This window comes from Protobothrops mucrosquamatus, unplaced genomic scaffold, assembly GCF_001527695.2.
Source record: "Protobothrops mucrosquamatus isolate PMUCROS unplaced genomic scaffold, P.Mucros_1.0 scaffold2335, whole genome shotgun sequence".
Classification (NCBI taxonomy): Eukaryota; Metazoa; Chordata; class Lepidosauria; order Squamata; family Viperidae; genus Protobothrops; species Protobothrops mucrosquamatus.
Genome location: NW_015388417.1, coordinates 169,866 through 195,942, shown reverse-complemented (window position 1 = coordinate 195,942; position 26,077 = coordinate 169,866). Strand labels below are relative to the sequence as shown.

The following is a 26,077-nucleotide window of genomic DNA, read 5'->3' as shown; positions in this document are numbered from 1 at the left end:
AGGGATAGAATCAAGATCACGTGAAGTATTAATACCACTTTACAATGCCTTGGTAAGGCTACACTTGGAATACTGCATCCAGTTTTGGTCACCACGATGTAAAAAAGATGTTGAGACTCTAGAAAGAGTACAGAGAAGAGCAACAAAGATGATTAGGGGACTGGAGGCTAAAGCATATAAGGAACGGTTGCTGGAATTGGGTATGTCTAGTTTATAAGCAAGAGGAAATGTATGTATGTATGCATATGAAATATAAAAAGTGTTGGTTTATTCATGAAAGCATGCATTATCAAAAGAAATAATGATTAATGTGATGTCAAATCTCTTTTGGTATAAGTGATAGTACTACTGCTTGCAATTTTAAAGAAATACTTGCTCAGTATTCATTTTGGCATCAGCACTCTGCAAAATAAGAACACTAACTGACAGTGGTTTATTTCAGCCCCTTATCAAAACCTCATAGCAAAGAATTGGTCACAGTTTCCATCTAGGTTTTCTTACAGGACATTGATTATTAAAGCTTTTTTCCCCTGGGCTCACACCTAATTGTGTAACTGATATTACATTAGTTAAATTGTTAGATAAAATAATCATTACCAAAACCTGGGAAGATTACATTTACATTTTTTGAGAAATGATGTCTGGATTGGGAATTGTATAGGCAAACAGCATGCTTGGAATTTCTTCTTCAATGTCTTATGACCTTGAGGGATGAGTGGAAGAGATGCTGCCTAGGAAATAATCAGAGAAGAGGGGGAGTAACCCAGTAATTGCTTCACCATAATTATCAGGCTATAAAAGGAGACAGTGGGAGATTTGTACTTTCAGACTTACAAGATTTTGTTAATGTAGCCTTACAATAAAGTAGTATTAGCTCATCTAGTTGTGTTTTCTATCTATTTTATTTGGGAGGGCTGACATTCATAGGTCATTAAGTTGTTTATATAAAACAATAAAATGGGAATTTATTTTTATCTCATAATAGCTGCATAATTATACTTAAATTTGTCTCTGTGTGTATAATCTAAAGTTTGAAAATTGAATTATATTTCTTAATTATTTTATCATCTTTCAGCTAGAAGTGCTGGTTTTTCTTTATAAGATAAATGATATCTTTTCTGCTGCATAATTATGTTGTCATTTTTATCTTATATCTTTATTGTTGGGTTCAATTAATTTTGATGTTTATGTATCTAGTTCTTTTTTACACAAATTTGAATTTTAAAATGTTTGAAGAGGGTATTATAAGATGCAGAAACAGTAGATTTTTGCAGTGTTAATAATCACTGGCAATATGTTTATATTCCCTTGAAGCAGATTTATCTAAGATCATAAACAAATTAATTAGTGCATAGCATCTTTTGTCTATTTCAGAATGCAAGAAAAGAAAAGTGAGATTTCCAGAACATACTCCAACTAAGCATTAATTAGACTTAAACTTGAAAACATTTAGCTGGGATTTCTGAGAGTTGTAATTTCATAACAAAAAACACACCTTCTCTCAAGCATTAATAAAAATGATTTTAAACTTGATTTTAAGCTTAAGTGAAACAATTCCCTATGTTAATAGGTATAGCAAAAGCATGAGAGAAAGGATATTTAGATAGATTAGGTGGACACACTGTGAAGATTTGTAACTTCTGAAAAAAATTGAAACAAGTTATTGTGAATGTTAAAGTCGAATAGGTCACTGATTAGTTTTCATAGTACAAGCAGTGGCTGAATGATTTGTGCATAAACAAAAAGATAAGAGGAATAAATAGGTCTTCATAGATGTCAACTGCTTTGTAATATTCATGACTGAATAGCAAGCTATTGTTGGTAGCTACAAAAGGTGATGCAATATTATTTAGCTATGCAGACATTGGCTATGGCTTTAACTGAGTTCTACAGGAAATTAAACACCCAGGACCCTCACCCAAAGCTAGCTTTATATCCAGTGCTTAACACTAATAAATTATCTCAAGCTCAGTAAATATTCCAAGCTTCTGTAGTCCTGGTTTAATTTATAGTTCGCAGCTATGATTTTTACAATGGAAAACCTTCTGCTATTGATTTTAGAGGAGAATGAGAGGAGTGTGCAAAATTCTAATATATGTTAAATCCTGGAATAAAGATTAAAGAAATATGAAGCAAAGACCTATGTAAAACAACTCTTTTGAGATTGATAAAGAATGTTCTATGTCCTTGAATAAAATATAGAATTAATTTGAAAGAAATACAATGAGATTCTACTAGTGGTAAATGAATGATAACATTTCTACTTATTAGAAATAAATCATGTGATAGGTAATTGAGAAATATTTCACATTCAAAAAAGTTAGGTGCTTAAAATTAGATGTATATTAACTTATGAAGATAATAACAAGTACATCATAAGAATATTGTTTAAATATAAATAGTGTATACTGTTATATTGTTTGGGTGGTTTAATGTTGTAAGATTCGCTTGTATATATATGAATGCTTTTTTTTTCTTTTTTTTTTTACTTTGATGCACCCTGTCGGCCCAAATATGGGAGAGAGAAGTCTTTTGCCTGTATCAGCTCAATCTAGAGCCATCCACAGGCAGCAGTCGCTTAACTGCGACATCATATGTGTTTCAAATTTTGAAATATATATATATATATATATATATATATATATATATATATATATATATATATATATATATATATATATATATATATATNTTTTTTTTATATTAGAAAGTTTGGGGTTTGGTTTGGTTTGGTTTTTATTATATACCATCAAGTCACATTCAATTCTTACTGATACACAGATAGATGTACTCCAGGATGAACTACAAGTTTAAAATTTCCAAAATCCACTTAGGCTTTTTTTGTTTTTTAAAGGGATAGAATTTCTGGTCTTTTGGAACTACTAGTATATCAAATCATTTGGAGAAAATATTGTTAGCATGACTGCTGTAGGAATGTGGTAAAAAATAGTTTCTTGTTGTGAAGGTATCATCGCTGACAAAAGTTGGGAGCACCTCCTTCTCTACCTCTCTGGGTTTTATTTCATATACAAGGAAGAAATACAAGAAGAATGAGAAAGAAAGAAAAGAATCAAAAGGGAGATACTGTTTTTCAGTACAGGGTCTTCATCTCTCTCTCCCCCTCCCTCCATCATCTACTGCAAATTATTGGAGAAAATAACTGTGCAGCCAGAAGAACTTAAATGTTTTCCTGCATTAGCTAGTGGGGTGACAATACACTGCCATCCAGTAATTCTGAAGCTCAAGGATCTTTAGTGGGAGTAACAGAAAGCACTCATGCTCAATTCTATTCCTGCCTCATAAGAGGTAGCTGGTGAAATCCTTTAAGACAAAGATGATTATACATTGGCTAGGATGGCCCTCAGGTACCTTAAAGCAGTGGCTAATCATGAGTCATAAGGAAAAAGTATATGACAAGAAAATAGATAAATTGAAGGATACGTCATGTAATAGATATCAGATAGAGAAAAGGTATTGTGTACAAATTTATAAAAGCACTGGAAATGATAAACCAGCAAATAACAGATAGCCAAGAAAATGAGCAGTTATGAAACTTGAATTGCATACCAAAGGCAGAATCTCCAATTTCACTGAAATCAGAAATATTTTGACCATTCCATCAAGGAAAAGACTACAGAGAATCAGCCAACACCTGATAAAGAGTCTATGGAGATTCTTAGTCATGGTTGTCTCAAAGGTGCTTTTTCAAGAGGCAACTGGACTTTCTTGTTTTTCTTTGAAGACATTTCGCTTCTCATCCAAGAAGCTTTTTCAGCTCTGACTGGATGGTGGGGAATAGAAGGATTTATATTCCTTGCAGACAGCTGGTCATTTGCATTCTTTTAGAGAGTTGTTGAGGCTACTTGGAGGTTTATCTGTGTCCTCAAGAACACCTGAGTTGTGCAAATGGGTGTGGAGCCTTTTTGGAACTGCTGAAAGGACTGTTTTGTAGACTGGAGATAGATGATGTCGTATCCTTCCCCCTCTATTGAGGGAGAGCTGTTCAGTTTTGACATAGATGGCTTCTTTGACCCCTCTTTCAAACCAGCGGTCCTCTCTGTCCAAAATATGGACTTTGCTGTCTACAAAAGTGTCTTTGTCTTTTAAATGCAGATGGACTGCTGAATCTTGTCCTGATGGCTTTATTTTCCTATGCCATGTATTTATAAAGCGGTTGTTTTGTTTCCCCAATCTACAGATCTGCACATGTCTCACTGCATTGTACTGCATATATCATGTTGCTTAGTTTTTGTCTGGGTGTTTTATCCTTGGGGTGTACAAGCTTCTGCCCTAGTGTATTCTTGGATTTAAAGAGTGCACATATGTTGTGTTGGTTGAAGATCAAAGAAAATCAAGCACACTGAAATCACAGAAAAGGTTAGTAGTGGATACATAGAAAAATGAATTCTTAAAAGTCCAAACTCAGTGGTAGAAATACCATCAACTTGATTAACATCTGGGCAACTCCAGTCATTAGATATGCAGCTGAAAAGTGGATTGGACTCAAGCAGAAATAAAAGCCCTGGATAGGAAGAACAGAAGAATAATGACAGAGAATCATTGAACTTCATCCACGCAGCCAAAGGCTATAGGTGGGCATGAAATTTTGCAAGAACATCAAACAGTTGAAGAAGAAAAAGGGCATTGGAAGAATGCCCTTCACTATCTGAAGGACAGTGAAGAAGAGACACTAAAGCTACCATGAAGCTTACTGAATATTAAAGAGACTACATTGGCTTATAAGAAGAATAGAAGAGAGACATAGCAAGGCGAAGTATTACGTGCCAAGTAACTAAAAAAACCTAGCAGGACGTGCAGATAACTACAAGACCTGACAATGGCTAATAGCAGGAAAGCAAGAAAAAGACAATTCTGTATGCATTAAAAGAGCTTACAAACAAATGCATGCTGGCTTTGCTGGCTTTGTGAAGACAGCGACAGGAAATGCCTTCACTTCAAAGAAGCTGAAGAAACACCTAGTTGGGCCACCTTATTAGCTGCTGCAAGAGATTGACTACAAACAATGGCATGACAAAATAGCAATAATGGTGAATTGGAATAGCTGCAAGAAATACTATTTGCCTGCAAACAAGAACTGATGAAACCCACAAAACAGAGAAAGTAATAGAAAGATAACGTACTCTATGACTTTAAAATTCAAACAGACAAGCATCTGCCACACAACACTCCAGACTTAATAATTGTTGCTAAGACAAAAAAGTCTGGATAATGGACATGGTGGTACCTGGAGACAACAGAATAGAAGAGAAAGAACTGGAGAAAAATCACAAAATATAAAGATCTGTAAATAGAAGTAGAATGATTATAGCAAAAAAAAAAAAAGGCAAAGATAGTACCAATAGTAAAAGCACCTTGATTGTAATTCAGAAACATCTAAAACACCACTCAAACACCATTGGCATTGACAAAATCACAATCAGTTAATTGCAAAAGGCAGCCTTACTTGGAACACTTTATATCCTGTTGTGGTACCTTCAATATGATTAAACATCTTCTTAACCTAGGGCCTTGGGAAGGACTTGATAGATGGATAAAAATATCAAAGCCAGTCTAAACATTTGGCTGACTATGTGACCAACCGAAGCAACTATGTGACCAACCATATACCTAGGTATCATCATTATTTATTTTGATCATTGACCAACAAAATTCTGTTCAATACTAATATTAATTCCTTGCTATGACACAATGCATCACTGAGTAATTGAAATTTTAATAATAGGCAAAATTAATGTGAATCACAAATACAAGGATCAAAACATCAAACCAGAAGTTTCACAAGATTGCTTTTTGAACTGTAATGTATACATTTAGAGATGGAATTATTCTATGATGGAAGTTTTTAGCATAAGAAACATTTTAGATGATTTTGGTTGAGGGGTGGAAGGGTTAGTGACCATCCGAACCTTAAGAGTATTGATGGAGTAGTAACTATGCCTGTGTTCAATATTACATAATCATTTCACAATCTGGTTTATAACCCTCTCATATTATATTTTAGTATTGTAAAATCATCCTACTGATTTTTAAAAATTGTATTACAATTATTTTGAAGCAATTTTATAGAAACTTTGCATTGAGTGGCCACAATATGAATTTTATTATGGAATAGTAGCAGAAGCTAAACAAAATGTATAGGATTAAATTCCTCATTTGAATTCTTGCTTTAGGAGGAAGCAAATGAATACTGTTTCTGGTATTTTGCATTAATAATTTGACTGTGGTTATGCAGTCTGAATCAGAAGTGCCTTTTGAGGTTTATAAATCTTTAACCAAAGAATGGGTTGTGTGTAAAATTGCTCTAATCTCACAATATAGACAGACAAGGGGATAATGTTTCAAAGGAAGTGGCTGTTAAGTTTCATGAATGCTTTAGTACTGGGGAAAAGTCCTGTACGAAATATCATTGAATTTAAACAGAATAAAGTGCTTTGTTCTCTTTGATGATTGACAGTAGTAGAAACTTTATTAAGTATCATAAGCTTTTTCAAGAAGAAAACCTAATTAAATGAACAACATTTCTTACTACCATATTAAATAGCCTCTGTTTTTAATCATTCATTGTTAATTTTATTTGTATGTACTGGGTTACTGACCTGAAATGCCTCTCAAGATTGAGAAGCAGATTCAGTTTTCATTACAAGGTTAATAGGTACGTAAAGAGTTATTATCATTTAACAACTTGATGAATGACAAATATAAACTAGTCAACAACAGTTTCCTATAACAAAGTTGTCACCTTTGCAAGAATTACATACATGGTAATGGTAATTTAAACCCCACCTAAGCATATTTATTGCAGTTTCACCCTCATAGCATTATCCCAGATAAACAAGCATACTTATTTCTTTTCTTTTTTCTTTCTTTTCTTTGGGTAAAAATGCCTACTAATCTCTGTATAGTTACAAACAAAGCTGATGCAAATTCAGAATGTGATTACTTACTGATATAGCATGAGTCTGTACATTCATCATATATTGTATGCACAATTGGGGATTTTCACAAGGTTTGATTTTATCCAGTGAATTTCCAGTTTCCTTACGATTATATAAATCATCTGTTAGGATTATAGTCTTGAATATTCAATGTGTGTGTCTTTTATATAAATGATAATCTGTAAAAAGTAAAAATATGTTGTTTTTATTGCCAGATAGTCTACATGGGCTGGACAGAGGAACGGGAACAAGATTCTCTTCAGGACCGAGTGTACACACCAAAGTTTCTTGCACTGAGGGGTTCTTCACTTTATAAGTTTTTAGCACCTCCAGTAAGTATCATTCTGTATCCTACTTCATAATTAAATGTACAGATGGGGGGGTTACATTGATTTGGAGGTTTTATGTTAATTCGGGGGTTTTCATTCAATATTGTATCAGAAAAAATATATAAAAGGATGACAAAGAAAAGGTAATAATGGTAAAAAATCAATAATGGTAGAAATAATAAGAAATGATTTATAAATACAACTTTAATGGAAAACTGATCTGAAAATAAATCCTGCTCATTTAATTTATATTCGTATATTAAATAAAATCTTCCTCCTTTTGCAGTTCTTCCATTTTCATCAGGAGCACCTTAAAAAGAGCTCCCTTTCTATGTACCAATTTCCAAGAATGGTACACTCAAAGCCAGAAATAATTCATACTAGATAACTAAAAAAATCATCATTGTTTTTTCTATAAATCATAGCATGCCTTCTTGCCATCTCATTGCTTATGCAGATATAAGTGGGTTAGTGGAGTTGCTTTTCAAAATTGTATGGAAAAATAAGTGTACTTAGTTTTTGTGTATATTTTTACTCAAGGTCACAACATGGGACTGGACCCGAGCTGAAAGAACATTTTCTGTCTATGAGATCATGTACAAAATATTCAAGGTACGAAGACTAAAAATAAATTTCATTTAAATAGTAAAAATAAGAGTAGCATAGATATAAAGCATAGCTGAATTTCCACAGAGGTGAGCACTAGGTAGAAATTAGGATTGCATATTGCAACATGCAACCGTAATTTCTTTAAGGTCATGGCAAAATAGCCTTAGTTCAAAGAGAAGGAGGGCCCTAAAACTATTTTGAGCACTCTGCCATTGTAATAATATATGAGAATGACTTTGGGAGACCAGAGGAAGAATCAGAGACCAGACAATCATCATGCAAGAGCTATTCCAGCCCACAAAAGCAAGGGGACCTGGGAAGCATTTAAAAAATGACCCTTCCTGGCTTTCTGGAGAGTAAAAAGGAGGGGAGAAATATTTCCACACTTGCAAGTTCCTATTAATGTAACCTTACAATAAAGACAGAGCTAGTTTTCATAGTTGTGCTTCTTGTCTAGACTGCCTTGAAGGGCTAACAGCCATGAGGAATAATGAGGAATCAAAGCAAGTCTTTTACTCCTTTGTTTTTATCCTAAGGTTACAAAAGTCAGGATAGTAGGTAGCTCATTTCTACATACCATCCAATCCTTTTGCTTCTCAAGGCTATCAAAGTAGCAGTTTTTTAAGTATATGGTCAGAAATGGCTTTTCATATTAATAATATTCAAAAGTACCATACAGGTAGTACTTGACCCCAATTAAGCCAAACATTTCCATTGCTAAGCAAGACAATTAAGTGAGTTTTATCCCATTCCATGGCCTTTCTTGTCACAGTTGTTAAGTAAAGCGCTGCAGTTTTTAAGTTAGAAGGACAGTTTTTAAGTGAATCTGGCTTCTCCATTCATTTTGCTTGTCAGAAGTTCACAAAAGATGATCACATGATCCAGGGACACTGCAACTATCATAAATAAATGCCAGTTGCCAAGTGCCCAAATTTTGATTATGTGACCGGGGGGGGGGGTGTTTCTGCAACGGTTGTAAGTGTGAAAAAGGGTCATAAGTCGCTTTTTCTGTGCCATTGTAATTTTGAGTAGTTCAACTAAGTGAATGTAAGTTGAGAACTACTTATAGTGTTAGTCAAAGAAGTTTTAATAGTATCAACTGAGAAGTTCAACTATTCTTATTTGATAGATATGTATTTTCTTTTGCCATCTGTGCTTTTGCATTTTGTGAAAACATACTAAACTAGAATTTAACTACATTGTTAAATATACAGACTTAAATCAAGCAAATAAATAGTAGTAAAGTATTTGGAAGATATTAAACTATTAGCCAGTGTCTATATGTACGTATGCAAGAGTACTTCCATATTCACTATTTCAGGAATTGTTTATGCTGAAGTATAACTGTGCTTCACAATATATTATCTCTGGAATTTTATACGCAGAAACTGCTGTTTGACTAATGTCTTTTACTAAAAGCTGAATTTAGAATAATCTTTTGCTAAATGCCACTTCATGATAACTTGTGCTAGAAAAATAAATTCATATTTATCAAAAAGTTATGATATCTTTACAGGAAATGCTAGATATCTTTGCAAGTAATTGGATCTTGGTAATTGGTCATTCAGCTCTGAAGTTACTTGTCAGCAACACATTTCTTTAAGATTAATTTAATATTCTTTCCAATCTTATAAATAGTATCTAGTCAATGTCATTTAAGCATGAGATATGATCCTGAGAATACTGTGTGCATTAGAATATTTTTCACATAAAAAGTTGCATGAAGGCTATAATTAGTACCAATCCAGTCCCTTTGAATTATGTCAATTTATTGGAGGAGATATAAGCACCCTTATATCCTAAATCTGTTCCTTTGTTTCTCCTTTTGGCGTTCTTTCTAGCATACTTTCCAACCATAGTCTTTTCCTTTTCAAATCCTTTCTTTTTTGACAATCTGTCTTTCTCTCCCTAATGATGCCTCTTGGCAATAGCCATTTGAGCCATAGTCAACTAACTGATGGCATTATTTTTCTGCTTAACTGAACATTGTAACTGCTGTCAAGGCAAATTTTATATTGGTGGATTGAAAAAATATACCAATTCTGTTTTGGAGTTTGCATTAACTACCAATATAGAAAAGTAGAATGGAAGTTAGTAGTAGTAGTAATAAAGTTGGAAGGGACCTTGGAGGTCATCGAGTCCAACCCCCTGCTCAGGCATGAAACCCTACACCATTTCGGACAAATGGCTGTCCAGTCTCTTTTTAAAAATTTCCAGTGTTGGAGCATTCACCGCTTCTGAAGGCAGGTTGTTCCACTGGTTAATTGTTCTAACTGTCAGGAAGTTTCTCCTTAGTTCTAGATTGCTTCTCTCCTTGATTAGTTTCCATCCGTTACTTCTTGTCCTGCCTTCAGGCGCTTTGGAGAATAGCTTGACTCCCTCTTCTTTGTGGCAGCCCCTGAAATATTGGAACACTGCTATCATGTCCCCCCTCATCCTTCTCTTCATTAAACTAGACATACCCAATTCCAGCAACTGTTCCTTATATGTTATATCTGAAAATTATCAGACTTATGTTATCTCTTTTCGAAGAATGATTACTGTACAAAACTATTCATATAGTGAAAAATATAAAATAATTCAGTCAACCTATGGAATTCTATCAACCCTTGGTTCTACCTATCCAGTGATCTTGATCAATGAAATAAAGCCATAGAAGAAATTTTGTACAAATCTGGGGCCATTCTCTCATCATTAACTCAAGATCATGATAACTTCACTTAACTGTACAAAAGTATGGTGTTGAAAATGTTTTGAATACTGTTAAATCTCAATTGTCACATTTTCACAGGGTAGTGAAAAACTCACACAAATAATTAAAGGCCAGAATATTGATTATTTAATTTAAAAAACTAAACTAAAACAGGCCATTTTTAGTTTAGAACAGATGTAAGAGATACAGAGATACAGATACAAATTTAATACAGAAAAAGCATCCAATGAATGTTGCTGTGGATTTGGAACAGAAAAAAAAATGCTGGGTTAAATTTTGGATTTTATGGTTCTTATACCAGACAACATTAAGTTAGGATATTTTGACTTATCTTCTACAGTAGGGGCACAATAGCTCAGCGGTTAAAGATGCTGAGCTTGTAAGCTGGAAAGCTGACAGTCTGGATTCGAGACCCAAGCACTGCATGATGAGATGAGCTCCCATTATTTGCCCCAGCTCTTGCCCACCTAGCAGTTTGAAAGTATGCAAATGCAAGTAGATAAATAGGTACCATTTCAGTGGGAAGATAACAGTATATAGTTATGCTGGCCGCATGACCATGGAAATGTCTTTGGACAATATTGGCTCCCTTGGTTAAAAAATGGAGATATAAGCATGCCCCCCCCCGAGTTGGAAATGCCTGGACAGGGGAAACCTTTACCTTTACCTTCTACAGTATTTTACTCTACCCCAGGGGCTGAGCAATCATTTCTGTCCTCCACCCCCATCCGTTAACAATTCGCTCATTCTTTCCCCATTCCCAGGCCAAGTTTATATTCCTTCACAATATAAGCGTGTTTTTAGGACTCTATGTTAACTTGAAAAATGAAGCTTGTTTTTAATGAAAATGAGAAAATGTATATTGGTTTTGGGATTGGGAAGCCAATGTAGGCCTAAGATCTTCTAGAGAATAGTTTATTTTCTTAAAATAAAGCTGTTTTTATTTGTGTGCTTGAATACTCTGTGATCATATAAATTTATTTCTAATCACCCACACAGCAACATATTTTTTGTTAAATTAAAAGTAGTAGTAAATGTAGAATGAACAAACAAGGTAGAATGAAGCTATCAATTTTAATTGCTCTTAATATCTTATTTTTCTAAGCTTCATTATGACTATGCATTTGTGCTTAAGGCCTCTTTGTGTAAAAAATTACAGAGAGGTTTTACCATTTACTACCATTCATATAGTATGCATTTTGTATAACTTTAAAATATTATTTGTCTGATAAATGTAGCCTTTGCAAACAATTCTTTTACAGCGTGGGTCAAAGGCATCTGGGTTGGAGGGATTCAGGGAAACCAAGATGATGGCTGTGGCCCCTTGCCCAGAAGGCCTTTTTCAGTTACTTATCAAATTAAAGCTATGAGATTAAAATAGGTCATGGTAGATAGGGAAATGTATTTTTGCAAACAAAGGGGATATGATTCTTATTCTGGAAGCATGCATTTTGTCCTCATATTGTACCCCTTTCTTGCAATGTGCACTGGGGCCATTTTATTGTAACACGTTCCACAAAACCTATAGATAACATTCAGTAAAGAAAGGTTATAATCCAAATCATATTCAAAATATTTTCTATAGTTTTTTTTTACTCATATAGTTATTTTGAATATGCTGGTGTTTCTTTTGCATTTTTATTCAAATATCTTGGTTGCTGAGTTGTTACTGCTTTGGTCAATAACATACCTAGCATGTCCATCATATCATGTAGACCAGGCATGTCAAACCTGCGATGTCATGTGACGTTGCATGGCATATCGCGACTTTTTCCCCATCGCCGGCAATGGGGTGGGCACAGTTTCAGCATGATGCATCTGGCCCACGGGCCGGCAGTTTGACATGCCTGATCTAGACTGATATGTGTGTGAATCAGCTTTGTGGCCCAAGAATAAATCGTTTTTTTAGTTTTGTTCACATTATTGGCCCATCCAATCTTCTAAAATATTAAGTGTTTCCATTTATGACTAAGTACTGGATGAAAGTGGCATCTTCTACGTCTGATCTTAGAATCAGAGCTGAGATTGAGAGTATTATTGTTATAGCATAAAGATCCCAAATTGCAGGTGAAATATTGCAAGTGGAAATATCAAAGTTATTTGCAATGGCATTGGTGTTATCAACCAACACAGCCAAGTCTTCAAATGCAAAACAGCCAGAAGGATATGACTTAGAAGTAATAGTATGTAGTAATGGATTTGGGAGGATTAGAACTTGGCAGCAATACATGCATTGAAAAAGTGTAAACAGAGAGAAAGTAATATAAGGAAGCAACAACTGACAGATTTCTCTGTTTCGATTCAATGAAATGCTTTGCTTGGCATTTTGTTCAATTTGGAATTTTACAATTGACTTAGATAGCTTTTAGCTTTTTCTGCTATGGGGATGATGTTACGGAAAAGATTTAGTGGTAATGCACACATATTAATCTGCTGGAAGAGCTAGAAAGACACCATACTAGTCAGAGTGAATCAGTTGTCTTTTCATTATAAAGCTGCAGCCTTTGGAACCAATGAAACATTGCCTTGAAATGTGGGCAATCTTAACTGGTTGAATTTAAACCTATCTGGAAATCATGCTTTGACATTGACTGGTTTTAGCTATTTTGTTTAGAAACATTCTTGAACCTTTATGCCTTCCCTTTCACAATCTGTTCAATCTATCTTTCACAAATGTGAGATTGACAAAAGGTTCTTAGAATATTACAAGTATTAGTATTATTACAATAGAATATTACAAGTATAAGCATTATAGTATTAACATAAATATCTCATATCTACTTGTCAGATATGAAAAATCTAGGGTACTCATGAAATTCTAATTAAACTGACTTATTACTAATCTTGCCTATGCACAAGAATCTACTGAACTAACAGTTACTATTATCTTGGCATTAGATAAGGGCTAATAGAATTCAAAAGGGGTTGGACTTGGTATGTTTGTGGCTATGTAGAGACTCTAGGTTTATTCCTCTTTTGATTCCATCCCCAGATTCTGTCACTCATTCTCTTGCTACTATAAGGAGTTTTTGTAGTTAACATAATCATGGAATTTTAGCTTTTTCCTCACATTTGTATTCTGCCCTTTTTTAAAGGAATTTCAACCATTAAATTATCTTTGGTGGGATAAATAGTTAACAGCCAAGGCTACACAGTGACAGTGAAAGCTAATTTACTTAGAATTACAGCTCAACCCAGAGATGAAAAAATTGAATAAAAAAGCCCAGTTGAATTGTATATAATATAAGTTCAGATGAAGAATCTTGTTGCACTGTGTTTTTTGTTGTGTTGTTCATATGCATCTAGCCAGAGGTAGAAAAAAGGTTCTGGACAAAAACAATAAAAGCTTTTGTTTTAAGGGGTACCATCAATAAAAACTTCTGAAGTGTAAACTTGACCATAAAATTTGATAAACTTTCCTTGTTGCTTTAGAACTTTTTATTTCTATGCTTTTCAAAACACCTATCCACCAAATCAGTTGAATGAATATGAACAGTATAGCAATGAAAAAAAAATATTATTGCAGCTATGGACCTCAACAAGCTGATAATATTATCAAAGCAAGATGAAGGCTGATAGGAAGTTAGTTTATGATTATCAGCTTTTCAAATTTATATTCAGAAAAGGGATAATGGAGCATCAAAATATGACTGCTTAGGGTGTCAAAATGATTAGACATCATCTTAATTATAGCATAAAAATGGTTTGATATCATTTTTTATCATGTTGCCATTATATTGTCTTCATTCATCATGAATCCATGATGAATCCATGAATGGCAGGAATGCATGATTCTTAGCTGTTTTGATATTAAAAATGCATTCTTTGCCTTTATTCTGATGTGATCCAAAGACAGTCTCAAGGTACATAAAAATGGTTAGCTTTTGTCAACCTTTACCATGGAAGAAAATCAGAATACTGCTGTGACTTCAAAGAAAGGCAAGTTGGGAATCAGCAGTGAAGGAAGGTGGATACTTTTCTTCTGACCCAACATTGAATAATGAATAAAGAGCACCTCAATTCAATTGTGGGAAGATTTTCTGTCTCAGTATGTTGTGCTGCAATGCACAGGCTAACACTATTGAATATGATATTGTCAAGTATGGCTGTCAAGATGGTGGCGGGATTGGAAACCAAGTCTTCTGGGGAACATTGCAAAGAATTGTATATGTATATTGTATATGTGTAGTTTGCAAAAGGGAAGACTGAAGAGAAATAGGAAGCAGTCTTTGGATATGTAAAGCGTTGTCAGAGAGAGAAAGGAATAGACTTGCTCTTTTTTGCCTGGAGAGAAATGCTAATGAGTTGAAACTATAGAGAAATAGATTCAGGGTAGATGTTAAGAAAAAATTATTCATAATAACTGATGTTGGTCAGTGGAATAGGTTGCTTCCTAAAAGATAAGTTCCCCATCACTAAACATCTTCACATGGGCTGGATAACAATCCAATATTTTATATCTGCCCAAAATGCTTCAGTCAATCCTACATCAAGCAGAGGGTTGGACTCAATGACTTTTGAGGTCACATTCAGTGACATATTTTTGTAAAAGAATAACCTGCTGAGCAATGAAAATAAATTAGCCAAAAGCTAAAGAATAAAGTTTCCTTTTTTATGCATATTAACAAATATAATAGATATGTTATACCTGGGTAACAATGCAGCTATACCTTTAAATTTGTACTGAGAATGCCTTGCGTGTGAATAAATGTGGATTGTTGATTTCCATATTCTCCAGCATCAGAGACAGTACTTAACCATTGCTGCTTTTGTGATTAAAGTTTTTTATGATGTTTTAATAGACGTTTTATGTACAGTATGTATCTGTTATTTGGAAAGTGCAACTCAGTAACATTTACAGATCACAGGCTGAGGTTCAGTAGTAATTTCTGTTGAACAAGCTGAGACTTTTTCTGTTCTTAACTCCTCTTGATTTCTAATTTGATTCACAGGCTGATTATTGTAATATGTGTTCAAATATGGCTATGATTATCTCCAATCAGCCAAGGCAAAAGAAAGTTGCATTTTTGTCTAATTAGGACATGAATTTACCAGTCTAGGTATACATACAGTAGTAGTATCTAATCTAACCTAATCTACTAAATCTAATCTCTTTCTACTTTTGTTAATTTCCAGGTGACAGCTTTTAGCCAAAGAATTGTTAATTAATAACCTCCCTTTTTTAAGGGAGGACATTTTTAATTTTTATTTTTTCAGACTAGCAATTTATTTGACTTTAAAAAACAATCATAGCAAGATTGCCTGTGTAAATGAATTCTTACAGATACCCGGGTACCTATGAGATTTTTATATTTCAAAGTGGTAATCCAAAACAAAAGGCCAAAACAACAAGAAATACAAACCCAAACTAAATGGGGTAATATTAGGATAGAGCAGGGGTAGGCAACCTTGGCTCTTTTATGACTCGTGGACTTTAACTCCCAGAATTCCTGAGCCGGCTGGCCCAGGAATTCTGGGAATTGAAGTCCACGAGTCATAAAAGAGCCAAGGTTGCCTACCCCTGGGATAGAGTAATAGGAAGTAGTATAAAACTATCTTGAAGCAGGAATCTAATGTAAGAAATCTATGTGTGGAACTTTATCTAAGGAAGAAGTCATCTTGAGTAAAGAAATAAGCCTTCATATTTTTAGGATAGAGCGTGCATCCTGAAGAGCATGCATTGATACTGAATTTTGAAAGGAGTGACAACTCATACCACATTGTTTTGGACTGGGAAACAATTCTTTATTTGCATCTCACAACTTGCCTTTGAATCTGGATTTTATAATTTTATTAGTATAATTTCAGCTGTAAAGGAGAACCATTGATAATAAAATATATGTTTTAGTCAGTATAATGTTCTTAATTTAATTTATATACAAACATAATTAAAATAAAGGCATACAATTTACATGGTACGTTACTCTGTATAGGTACTTTGTTCTGCATCTAACATGTGCATCAATACTAGAAGAAATTTTAATTGATGTATGCAAGATTATATAACTCCAGGTTTTCATCAGGACAGTGATATACTGGATCGGCGAAAACACTGCTTTGGAGTACAATCTGAAATGGGAGAGGATCTCTACTTCTCTGTGGAATTAGAATGTGATCTCATACTATGGGAAAAGGCCTTCCAATCAGCAACTTTTTTAGAAGTGGAAAGAATACAGGTAAGAAATATGAGATACTCAATTTAGAATTATTTACACAGGAAAAAATCAAATGCAAAGCTGTACAATAGGAGATACTTAACTTTCTAGTGGCACACAAAAGTTTGTAGGAATCATAAATTGAATAAAAAATTAACACTGTGACATGGCTGTTAAAAAGACAAATGCAATTTTAGATTGAGAGCCATTCTAAAATGGTGTAGTGATTAAGTTATCAGGCTAGAAACTGGGAGATTGTTAATTCTAGTCCTGCCTTAGGCACAAAACCAGCTGGACCTTGGGCCAGTCACTGTTTTTCAGACTAGAAAGACAGCAATGGCAAGCTACCTCTGCAAATTCCTGCCAAGAAAACTACAGGGACTTGTTCAAGCCGTCTCTGGGAATCAGATAAGATGAAACAGAAAAAAAATAATAGATTGAAACAATACAAGAGTCTAAATAATAGGGAATACTCATTCCACACCTAGTTGACCTTAGCTGATCTCGGAAAACTAAGCAGCTAAGCAAATTCCAGGGCTGTAAAATTAGACTGGGGAATCAACACAGATTTCATTCGCATTGGTCAGATGCTACTTTATGTACTCAGGACACAGTGCTGGTACAGAAAAAGGCAATGTAGGTTCAAGGGTCGATAAATTCAATAAGGAGACACTGGGGGAATTAGAAATGTTTACTCTCGAAAAGAGATAACAAAAGAGATGATAATACTTTTCAAATACCCTGAAAGGAAAAATACATAGAAGAAGGTACCCTTTTATCTCAGAGTGCCAGATATAGCATAATTATTTAGGTTACTGCAAGGCAATTAGTAACTTGGAAAAACATTCTTAAATGTAAGAAATCTATAGGGGAAAAATTAAAAGGAAGGTGGTGAGTTTCCCCTTCTCTGGTTATATTCAGGCAGAAAGTGAGCATGGCTGTTTAATTTGGGTTACTGCACTAAGTAAGGAAATTGGACTTGATGACTTAAATAACCCTTTCAAATCTCTAAATTGTTAATGTTATATTAATGACCTTTGTGTTAAAAAAGATTTAAATCAAATATGTATTAGCTAGTTCTTGCATCCCAAGTCTTCAGATGATGAATGACAGAGTCTTGGCTGTTTGATACTTTCAAACAAACCAAATGACGAGTTGTGCTACTAGCAGAGATGATGTGTTTTGTTCATTTTATTAGATTTTATTGAGAATGGAAAAATAGTCTGTTCAGCAAGGCTTTTTTATTTTTTGGAAACTATTATGTGATAGATTTAAATCTCGGAAACTTACTGAAAGCTTACTGAATGACCTTGGGCAAGATATTATAAGGATAACTTACCTCACACGATTGTTCTTCAACACAGTAATTGCTCTGAACTCATAATGTAACAGATAAAACTCAAGACAATAAAAATGAATAAAAACAGCAGACTTCTGGGAAACAAAAGTCACTGAATTGAACTGATTTTAGTGTATGGAGGCGAGTAAACTTAAAGAGCCCGTTTTTTAAATGGAAAGTAAAAAAGCCAACTGGGGCTCACATAAACCTCTTTTAAAAGAAAACAAAAAAATCTCTTTATTACAGAATAATGCCCTCTTCTTTACCTAAACTTTTGAGAAGTATAGCATATGCTCTAAAGATAGAGGATGTATTTGTGTAGTCAATACTCTACATAAGAGTATTGTCAAGTCACATCTGGAAACATCACTAAAATTTTGCCCAATTTGATCAATATATTCCATAGACATTTTTGTTTAATATGCATTCAGACAATGTTATGTCATATGTGCTTCACCTACATTAGATGATTATTTTATGATATGTGTGTTTAATTTTGGCTATATATGTGGATTTGCTTTTCTTGTTTTGAGCAGTGGGGAGGGGTATGGCTCCCACTGATCTGATTCTTCTTGGTAAACTATGCATCTGGCAGATCATTAAAGCCATAAATAACCATGAGTAACTGAAGGATGGTTTCCATGGATACAATCCTACTGGGTTACATAAACAGAATGAAGAAGAGAATTGTTTGATTAGTAAAAAATATTACCTTTTTTTCTCTCCACATTACAATTTGCAACTTGTGGTGCAAAAAAGTGTGTGTGTGTGTGAGTGTGAGTGTAAATAAATAAATAAATGAAGAATCTTAGACAAAGTGCAAGGTAAGAATATTTTTGTATGAATTCAGACATAAATAGCTATAATAGTTCTGTGCTTCTCAAATATGAAAAAACTTCAACATTCTTGTAGCTAAATCATTATAGTTTGATTTATAGCAAAAAGGCAATGAAACCATCAAATCAAATTGTTGTTATGGTCAAAGACCATCATACAATGAAACCAATACAGTTCATAGTATAGCATTTTTAAAATAATATATCATTCTAATCCATAATGCATTCCTGTTACGACTCCCTATTTTGCATTCTACTAAGAAAGTTTGAAAAAGTTGTTTTCATTTACCCTGTACTTCTTTACACACATTTAATATTTAAATTACCTGAATAACAATTACATGCATTTCTTTTAATTGACATTGATTGCTTTTTAATAGTTTCTCTACATTTTATTTTCAGAAAAGAGGTCCATTGAGCATTATAGTTTATTATTTCTAAATTTTCACGTTTCTTACTAAACAATTCAAACTGCAAATCTTGACAATCAAAAATCATGCTTCAGGCTCTGCTCTTCAAGTGGAACAATTCACAGACTCAATTTTAAGGTTCTATATTTTGCTAATGAGTACGCCAAAAATAGGTTACCTCTTATACAGAAAATCACTTTGTTGATTTTTTTATGGTTTTGCAGTGTATGAACTAGTAATTAAAAGCAAAAAATATTCATTTTGTAAGGCAGAAGGTATATTGTAAATTAATTAATTAATTACATTTTTTTAGCCCTATCTTAAAATCAAACTCTATGTACAGCCCAGGAACAAAAGCAATATATACAGCTAAAACAAAAACAATAGAACCCAAAACAGAAAAACCTGATGCAGCCAATTGCATTCTACACTTCACTGATGCAGCCAATTACATTCTCACCCTTCCCTGCTTATCTAGAAGGCATGGGGAAAGAGGAAGTTCTCTCTGGAAGATTAAAAGGGTGGAGATCTGTTCCATAGATCAGGGGCTACAAAAGGCTCACCTCTGAGGACCTAAAAGGTGGCAGTGTTTAAGAGAAGGGACCTATCTACTCTATTCATTCTGATGGGATGGGCAAATACTTTCAGGAGAGGTGGTCCATCAAATAATCTGGCCCCACACCATATAAGGGCTTAAAGTGGGTAGCCATTACCTTGAATATAAGAAGCCAACTATTTTGAATGAAAACAACTTAAAATCCTTTTCTGGCATTGTGGCATTTAAATCAGGATTAGGAGGAGCCATAAAATTGAGAATTCAAGTGATAAATCCATTGTCTGTTTCTTAGATAAGCAAACTTTTGAAAATAATGGTTGCAAAGTGAAGATATTCCTGATACTAAATGTATTACTTGGTTATGTGGTTTATCAGAGGAAAGCACATGTTGAAAAAGTGCATGCCAAGAAAATATTTTACAATTTGAGAAAGACTATAGGGTTGTCTGAGATTATCTATTTGTTCTATAAATATCTGCCAAACTAAGACATAAATCAATAAGTAATCAATTTGATTAGGAAGAATAAAAGAGAAGTTATGTGGAAGCAATTTCAACTCCCTGAGAAGGAAGCTTCAGTTTTTCCTCCTAAGCAATTTATTATGTTTTATATAAACTTGATTAGCAAGTAGAAATGTGGTAGTAATTTGATGTTGTGAATGCTATGCCTTGTAAATCTATAATCTTTTTGATATTAGTTTAGGATGTTCTAAGTTATCTTTTAGTAAAAGGCATATGTTTTTCCACATATAACTCAAGTGCAAGACAAGGTGCTTTCTTATACCCAATTCACTTCCAGGACTTTCTTAAAAAGCCCAGTACTCAGAAATAAACTATTACAAAAAAGCAGGACTGCAAACAACAAGGCTTCACTTTTGGAGATACACAAGGGCCTGGAATAAAAAAGTGAGACATACTTTTTTTTAAAAAAATCCAAACCCTATGGCACCATTCATAGAGTACTGAATTGTACACAGTCCTTAACATCTGAGTTAAATCCTTTTCTTTATCTTGCTCAGTAGTGCATAGAGTGTATGCATCATGGAAGATTCTTTTCAAGCAATTATTGTGATGTTAGTTGGGAAATAATTCCATCCTATGCATCAGTCAAGAGAGTTGTTATAAAAAGTGAATGACATTCTCTTCATTCCTCTCAAACTTCTTTCTTGACTCAGAAGATAAGCATGATTGGAAAGTAAAAAATAAGACAAAACAACAAAAATTACAGAATACAATAATGGAAAATACTTCGATATTGTTGTCAAAAAAACTCTATGACCCATTCTATAGAATGACTTGCTTATTATTGGGGAGAGGGCACAGGATTATCTTCCTGACCATAGTAACGAATGTTATGAATGAAAGCGGAGGATAATTTTGCAGTATCCAATCTGGATCAGTCACCAGGACCAGAGTTTTAGTCTTCCGAGCTTTCAGACTCGTGCTGGAACCCATCACCAGGGAGCTTCACTCTACCAGAATGAGTGCGAGAAATACCCTGAGAATGGGGCTCCAGCACGAGTCTGAAAGCTTGGAAGACTAAACCTCTGGTCCTGGTGACTGACCCAGATTGGATCTTGCAGGAATGTTCATGCTGTTCGGCAGTCAAAGTCCCTCAGATTTGCTCAGGGTTGCTTGGGGTGAAATAGCGGACTAAAGATGGCTTCATGTTTTGCAAAGCCAATGATTACAGATAAGAACAAGTAGCCAAAAAGGAGATGGACTCCTTCACCTTTCTGGAGAAAGAAATGAGATTGTTCCATATGGCTGCAAGCATTTTATTGGACTCATTTGTAGAATGTATATTCAAATGTTCAGATTTTCCTTTTTAGCCATAATTTTACAAATCGAATATAGCGAGTAAAATGACATTTAATATGTTGCATTGTTTTGATTTTTTTCCAGTGTAAAACATATGCCTGTGTTTTGGAGAGTCATCTTATGGGGCTTACCATAGACTTTGGCATGGGCTTTGTATGCTGTGATGCTGCAACAAAGGTAAGGACAAGAGAATTGTATCCAATTCCAAGAATCACATGGTGGAGTTATTTCAATGATTAATGAATGAAAATAAATGAGAAAATGGTGACTAGCCAATACGTGATGCTAGGATAATTTGTACTTGAAAAATATTATTACCAAAAGGTATCAAGGTGAAAAATGTTGGTGAAAATACTTCTTCTGGTGAGAGATATGTTGAGGAGAAAAAAGTTTAAGAAATTGCACCACAAAAAAGATTATAATATGCAGATCTTTTAAAAACAAAAACAAAAAAACAATAGAATTGTGGAATTATGTTTCTGTAACCTCAATATCTAACTTGTTCTAGTAAAAATATGCCTTCTGGGACTTCCAGTTTTGGGTTGTAGCGACACAGCTGAGAGATTGCGGAGCTCCGCACCCCATGGTTGGTTTCTCCCTGCCTGGGGACCCTAAATGGGTCTAAAGTCACCCCGGAGAGGCGATGAAAAGGGGTGCCCCTCATCAATCACGGAAAGATGGTGGTTGATCCCTTTGATCCAGGGGAAGCCCTCCAACCTGACAGGAAAAAGGCTAGCTGCACTCCGGTATCTAGCCCAAGCTAGTGGCATCCGAAGTCCAAAAGCACCAACTAAGAATAACTGTGAATAGCGTGTTGGAGCTGGGTGAGAAAACTGATCTTCTCTTCTCTATTTTGAAACTGATTTCCTGGAAAAGATCCCAAGAAGCACAATTTATCCCTTTGATCCTCAGTGATTCTTAGCTAAACAGAGAATAGCTGGGAATAGAGGAAAGAAAATACACTGGGCTATCTATTGAAGAATGAGAAATACAATTATTATGAAAATTGCTGACCTTCTTGGATTATAAACACTTAGTGAGCTATGATATTCAAGTTTAAGAATCGTCTGCAGAGAAAGAAAAACTTTGACTTTTGGGTTATTTTTCTAGGAGGGAAATTACTGGATTGTTTTTAAGTGGTTGAACATTTTTGACTATTTATAAAGATAAGAGACATATAAGACTATAGTGTTTGGAATTTAAGACTGGCTAGTTTGATGAAAATGGAAGTTGCATATACAACTAAAAGTGGTAAGAAACCACACACAATATTCCTTTCCAAAATTCCCAGTTTGGAACATCAGAGATCTGCAGGAGTAATACTACAAGACAAGACAAATATTTTCCAGGAGGAAATGTATGCTATGTTGCAACTAATTCAAATGACAATTGATTCAAATTATAATGAGATTAAAAATAATTTTGGTGATATAAATGAGCACATCCTTGACCTAAGCTCATATTAAAAAAATTCTCAGAAAATGGTGACAAAGAATGAACAAATAAATCAGATAATAGAATAAAAACTAGAGGAAAGTGATCCAAAGATGGAGACTACAAATGAAGAAAATTACAGCTTAACACAGCAAAGAAAAATCTGCAAGATTTTGCTATAACATTGGAAATGGAAAAGACATTTTATCTCTCAGAACTTCAAAACAAACCTGAAGATAAGAAAGAAGATTTGATAAAATGGACAATAGAGCTGTCAGGAGAATTACCAGGGTTTGGGAGACAAAAAATGAAAAGAGAAATCAAGGGAGAAGCTTCTTAATGAATATAAATGGGCAAAACTCCCTCTCAAAAGCACCTTACTCAATTTTTCTTTCCCATTCTTAACAACACTTATAAAAATATAGGAAGAATCCCATGGCTAGCTGAATATACTGACTTGGAAAGCTGCAAGGCAAAAGAAGAAGACGAGAGGTAGACTCAAGAGAGATTACTTGACCTATCAGATGGAGTACTATATGACTAAACACTTGTTTGAATATGGTTAAAAGAATAGTTAAATTTTGGAGATGAATGAGTTCTATAGTAAAAGAGATATGATTCATAAGTAGTATAGTATTTTTTATGATATGGGAAATATAAAAATAATGGGATGATTTAAATGAACAAAATGTTTTGGATATTCAAATGTAATTAACTTGGAGAAAATTATAACTGATAAGAAACATTCTGAATACTGAAGAGAAACTAAGCTTAAATAAGAACAGGCGAGAGCCAGACTCAAAAGAGATGACTTGATATACCAGATGGAATATTATATGACTAAACATTTGTCTGAAAATAGTTAAAATAATAATCAAATTTTGGATATGAAGGGGTTTTCTAGTAAGACAGATGTGATTTATAAGTAGTGTAGTTTTTTTCCCTCTTTCTACGATATGGGAAATGTAAAAAGTATTGGGATGATTTAAACATATGAAACATTTTGGATATTTAAATGTAATCAATTTTGAGAAAACTATAATTGGCAAGAAATGTTTTGAATACTGAGGGGAAACTAAACTTAAATAAGAAACATAGTGGGACTTATAGTGATTTACATAAGATGATTTTTTGCAAATGCAACTGTAAAATAAGCTGATTAGAAAAGATATTACATACTGATGTTATTGTTAAATACTAGAAAAATGTTTATATTTAACTTCATATATATTGATAGTATTAAGAACTATATTTGCTCAATGTTGGTAAAAGGAGAATACTATTGGAAGAAGAGAAGACCAAGGAAAGGTATTTCTAGTTAGCATGTTGATTATGAAAGCATAGAAATTAACTATTATTTATTGTTGTTAAATATTATGAACCCAGACAACATGTTGTTTACTAAGCACTAAAGATTGTTATTCTAAAATCTCAATAAAATATAATAAAAAATAGGCCTTCTGAGACTGACCTATAGACTTTTCTCATGTCTGAATTTTTAAAAAAGAAGCAAAGCCTACTGTCAACACTGGATTTTCTTCTGCCATAGCAGAATATTTGAATAAGTAGAAAACAAGAGATAAAATTCAAAAAGTGAACCCAGCTAAAAGTATTTGCTTTGGGCACAAGTATTATAAAGTATCTGATGCACACCTCTACTCTTCTCTGGTCTTCTCGCATTTTTTCTTGACTACTGACTATATTCCTAAGCCTCCTGCCACATTCTCAGTAACCAAATGCAATAAATCCTGGGTAATATAATCCTCCTGTGCTGAAAGAACAGATACTGCCTCCTAATCAGAGTACTGGTGTCCCTAAAATCAACTTAAGAGGAAAAACATAGAAGATTGCATTCATACTGAATCACCAGGAGTCTGAGGTGGACCAGTTTCGGTTTACAATTTGGTCAAACTAAATTGAGTTACATTTCTCATCTTGCTGATTATTTCAGTTTACCCAGATCAGTTGCAAATCTGTCATACAATCATGTTTACTCTTTGCTATAAAATTGTAATACAGCAATGGGATAAAAACTATTAGCATGCAAAGCTAATATTTTTAATTTTCAGTGTTCTACTTACAAACAGGTTACATTCCAAGAGGATATTTGTAAGTCCATTTTCTTCATAAGTCCAACCAACATTTGTTTTTTAAAAAAGCAGTTAGCGCCTCAGCTTCTTCTCACCTCTTACTCTTAGGGGATGGTCTAGGTTGATGTTATCTCAGCAGTGGGAGAGTCTGGCTTCGAGTCTCTCTAGCATTGATCCACTGCAGCTTTGGCCACTGGCACCAGAGTGGACTAGTCATCCCACAGGCCATTGGAACTCTTACTAAGGGTTGACAGCAAGACGATAAGATGCCACCGCCCAACACAACTCACAGGCAGAGGGGTGAGGTGCATGCTGGTCAATTTTGACATATGAGCAATGGTGGGCAGCCCCACAGTAGTCTATTCTCCATAGGGATGAGTGGGGGTGAACATGGTGGGGGCTTCCCAGTAGCAAGAGACCCATGGCTCCAGTCCTGTTGGCCATTCTGCCCCATTTCCCCACTATGAACCTTTCTGGGGTGTTCAGGGTAAATGTGGGTTTGGATTATCCTTCTGGATGGTCTTAGGTGGTGTGACTCAACTTTTTTTCATCTCCATCCAATTAATCACAGACTCCACAGGCTGACTCTCCCAGGTTCATGCACAGCACAATTCTTCTTCCCTTTGGCAACCCTCTTCCTTCCCAAGGAGCTTGGACCATCTTTCAGGTGGGTCTGTACCACCTCCACTCTCTTCAGGTATAAGACACAGCCATCCTTGATGAGAGACTTGTGCAGTTGTGCTGCCAAATGTATATGTGCAGTGCCCATCCTCGGGGAATTTCTTTCTCACAAAATGTCACATTCTGGTAAGAGAAAAGTTTCCCTGAGGA

At 34.4% G+C, this 26,077-nt stretch overlaps 1 protein-coding gene across 1 annotated transcript in view; it reads left to right on the top strand.

Moving 5' to 3' along the window:
- The window catches only part of LOC107295433 (gamma-1-syntrophin-like), a gene marked incomplete at its 5' end in the record, with an annotated part of 57,376 nt that overhangs the window by 19,246 nt on the left and 12,053 nt on the right, over positions 1–26,077 (top strand). Inside the window, 4 exons of the mRNA XM_015824747.1 lie at positions 7,172–7,288; positions 7,826–7,897; positions 16,631–16,783; positions 21,807–21,899. Of these exons, the coding sequence (XP_015680233.1) occupies positions 7,172–7,288; positions 7,826–7,897; positions 16,631–16,783; positions 21,807–21,899 (435 nt within the window). The remainder of the gene's footprint in view (positions 1–7,171; positions 7,289–7,825; positions 7,898–16,630; positions 16,784–21,806; positions 21,900–26,077) is intronic.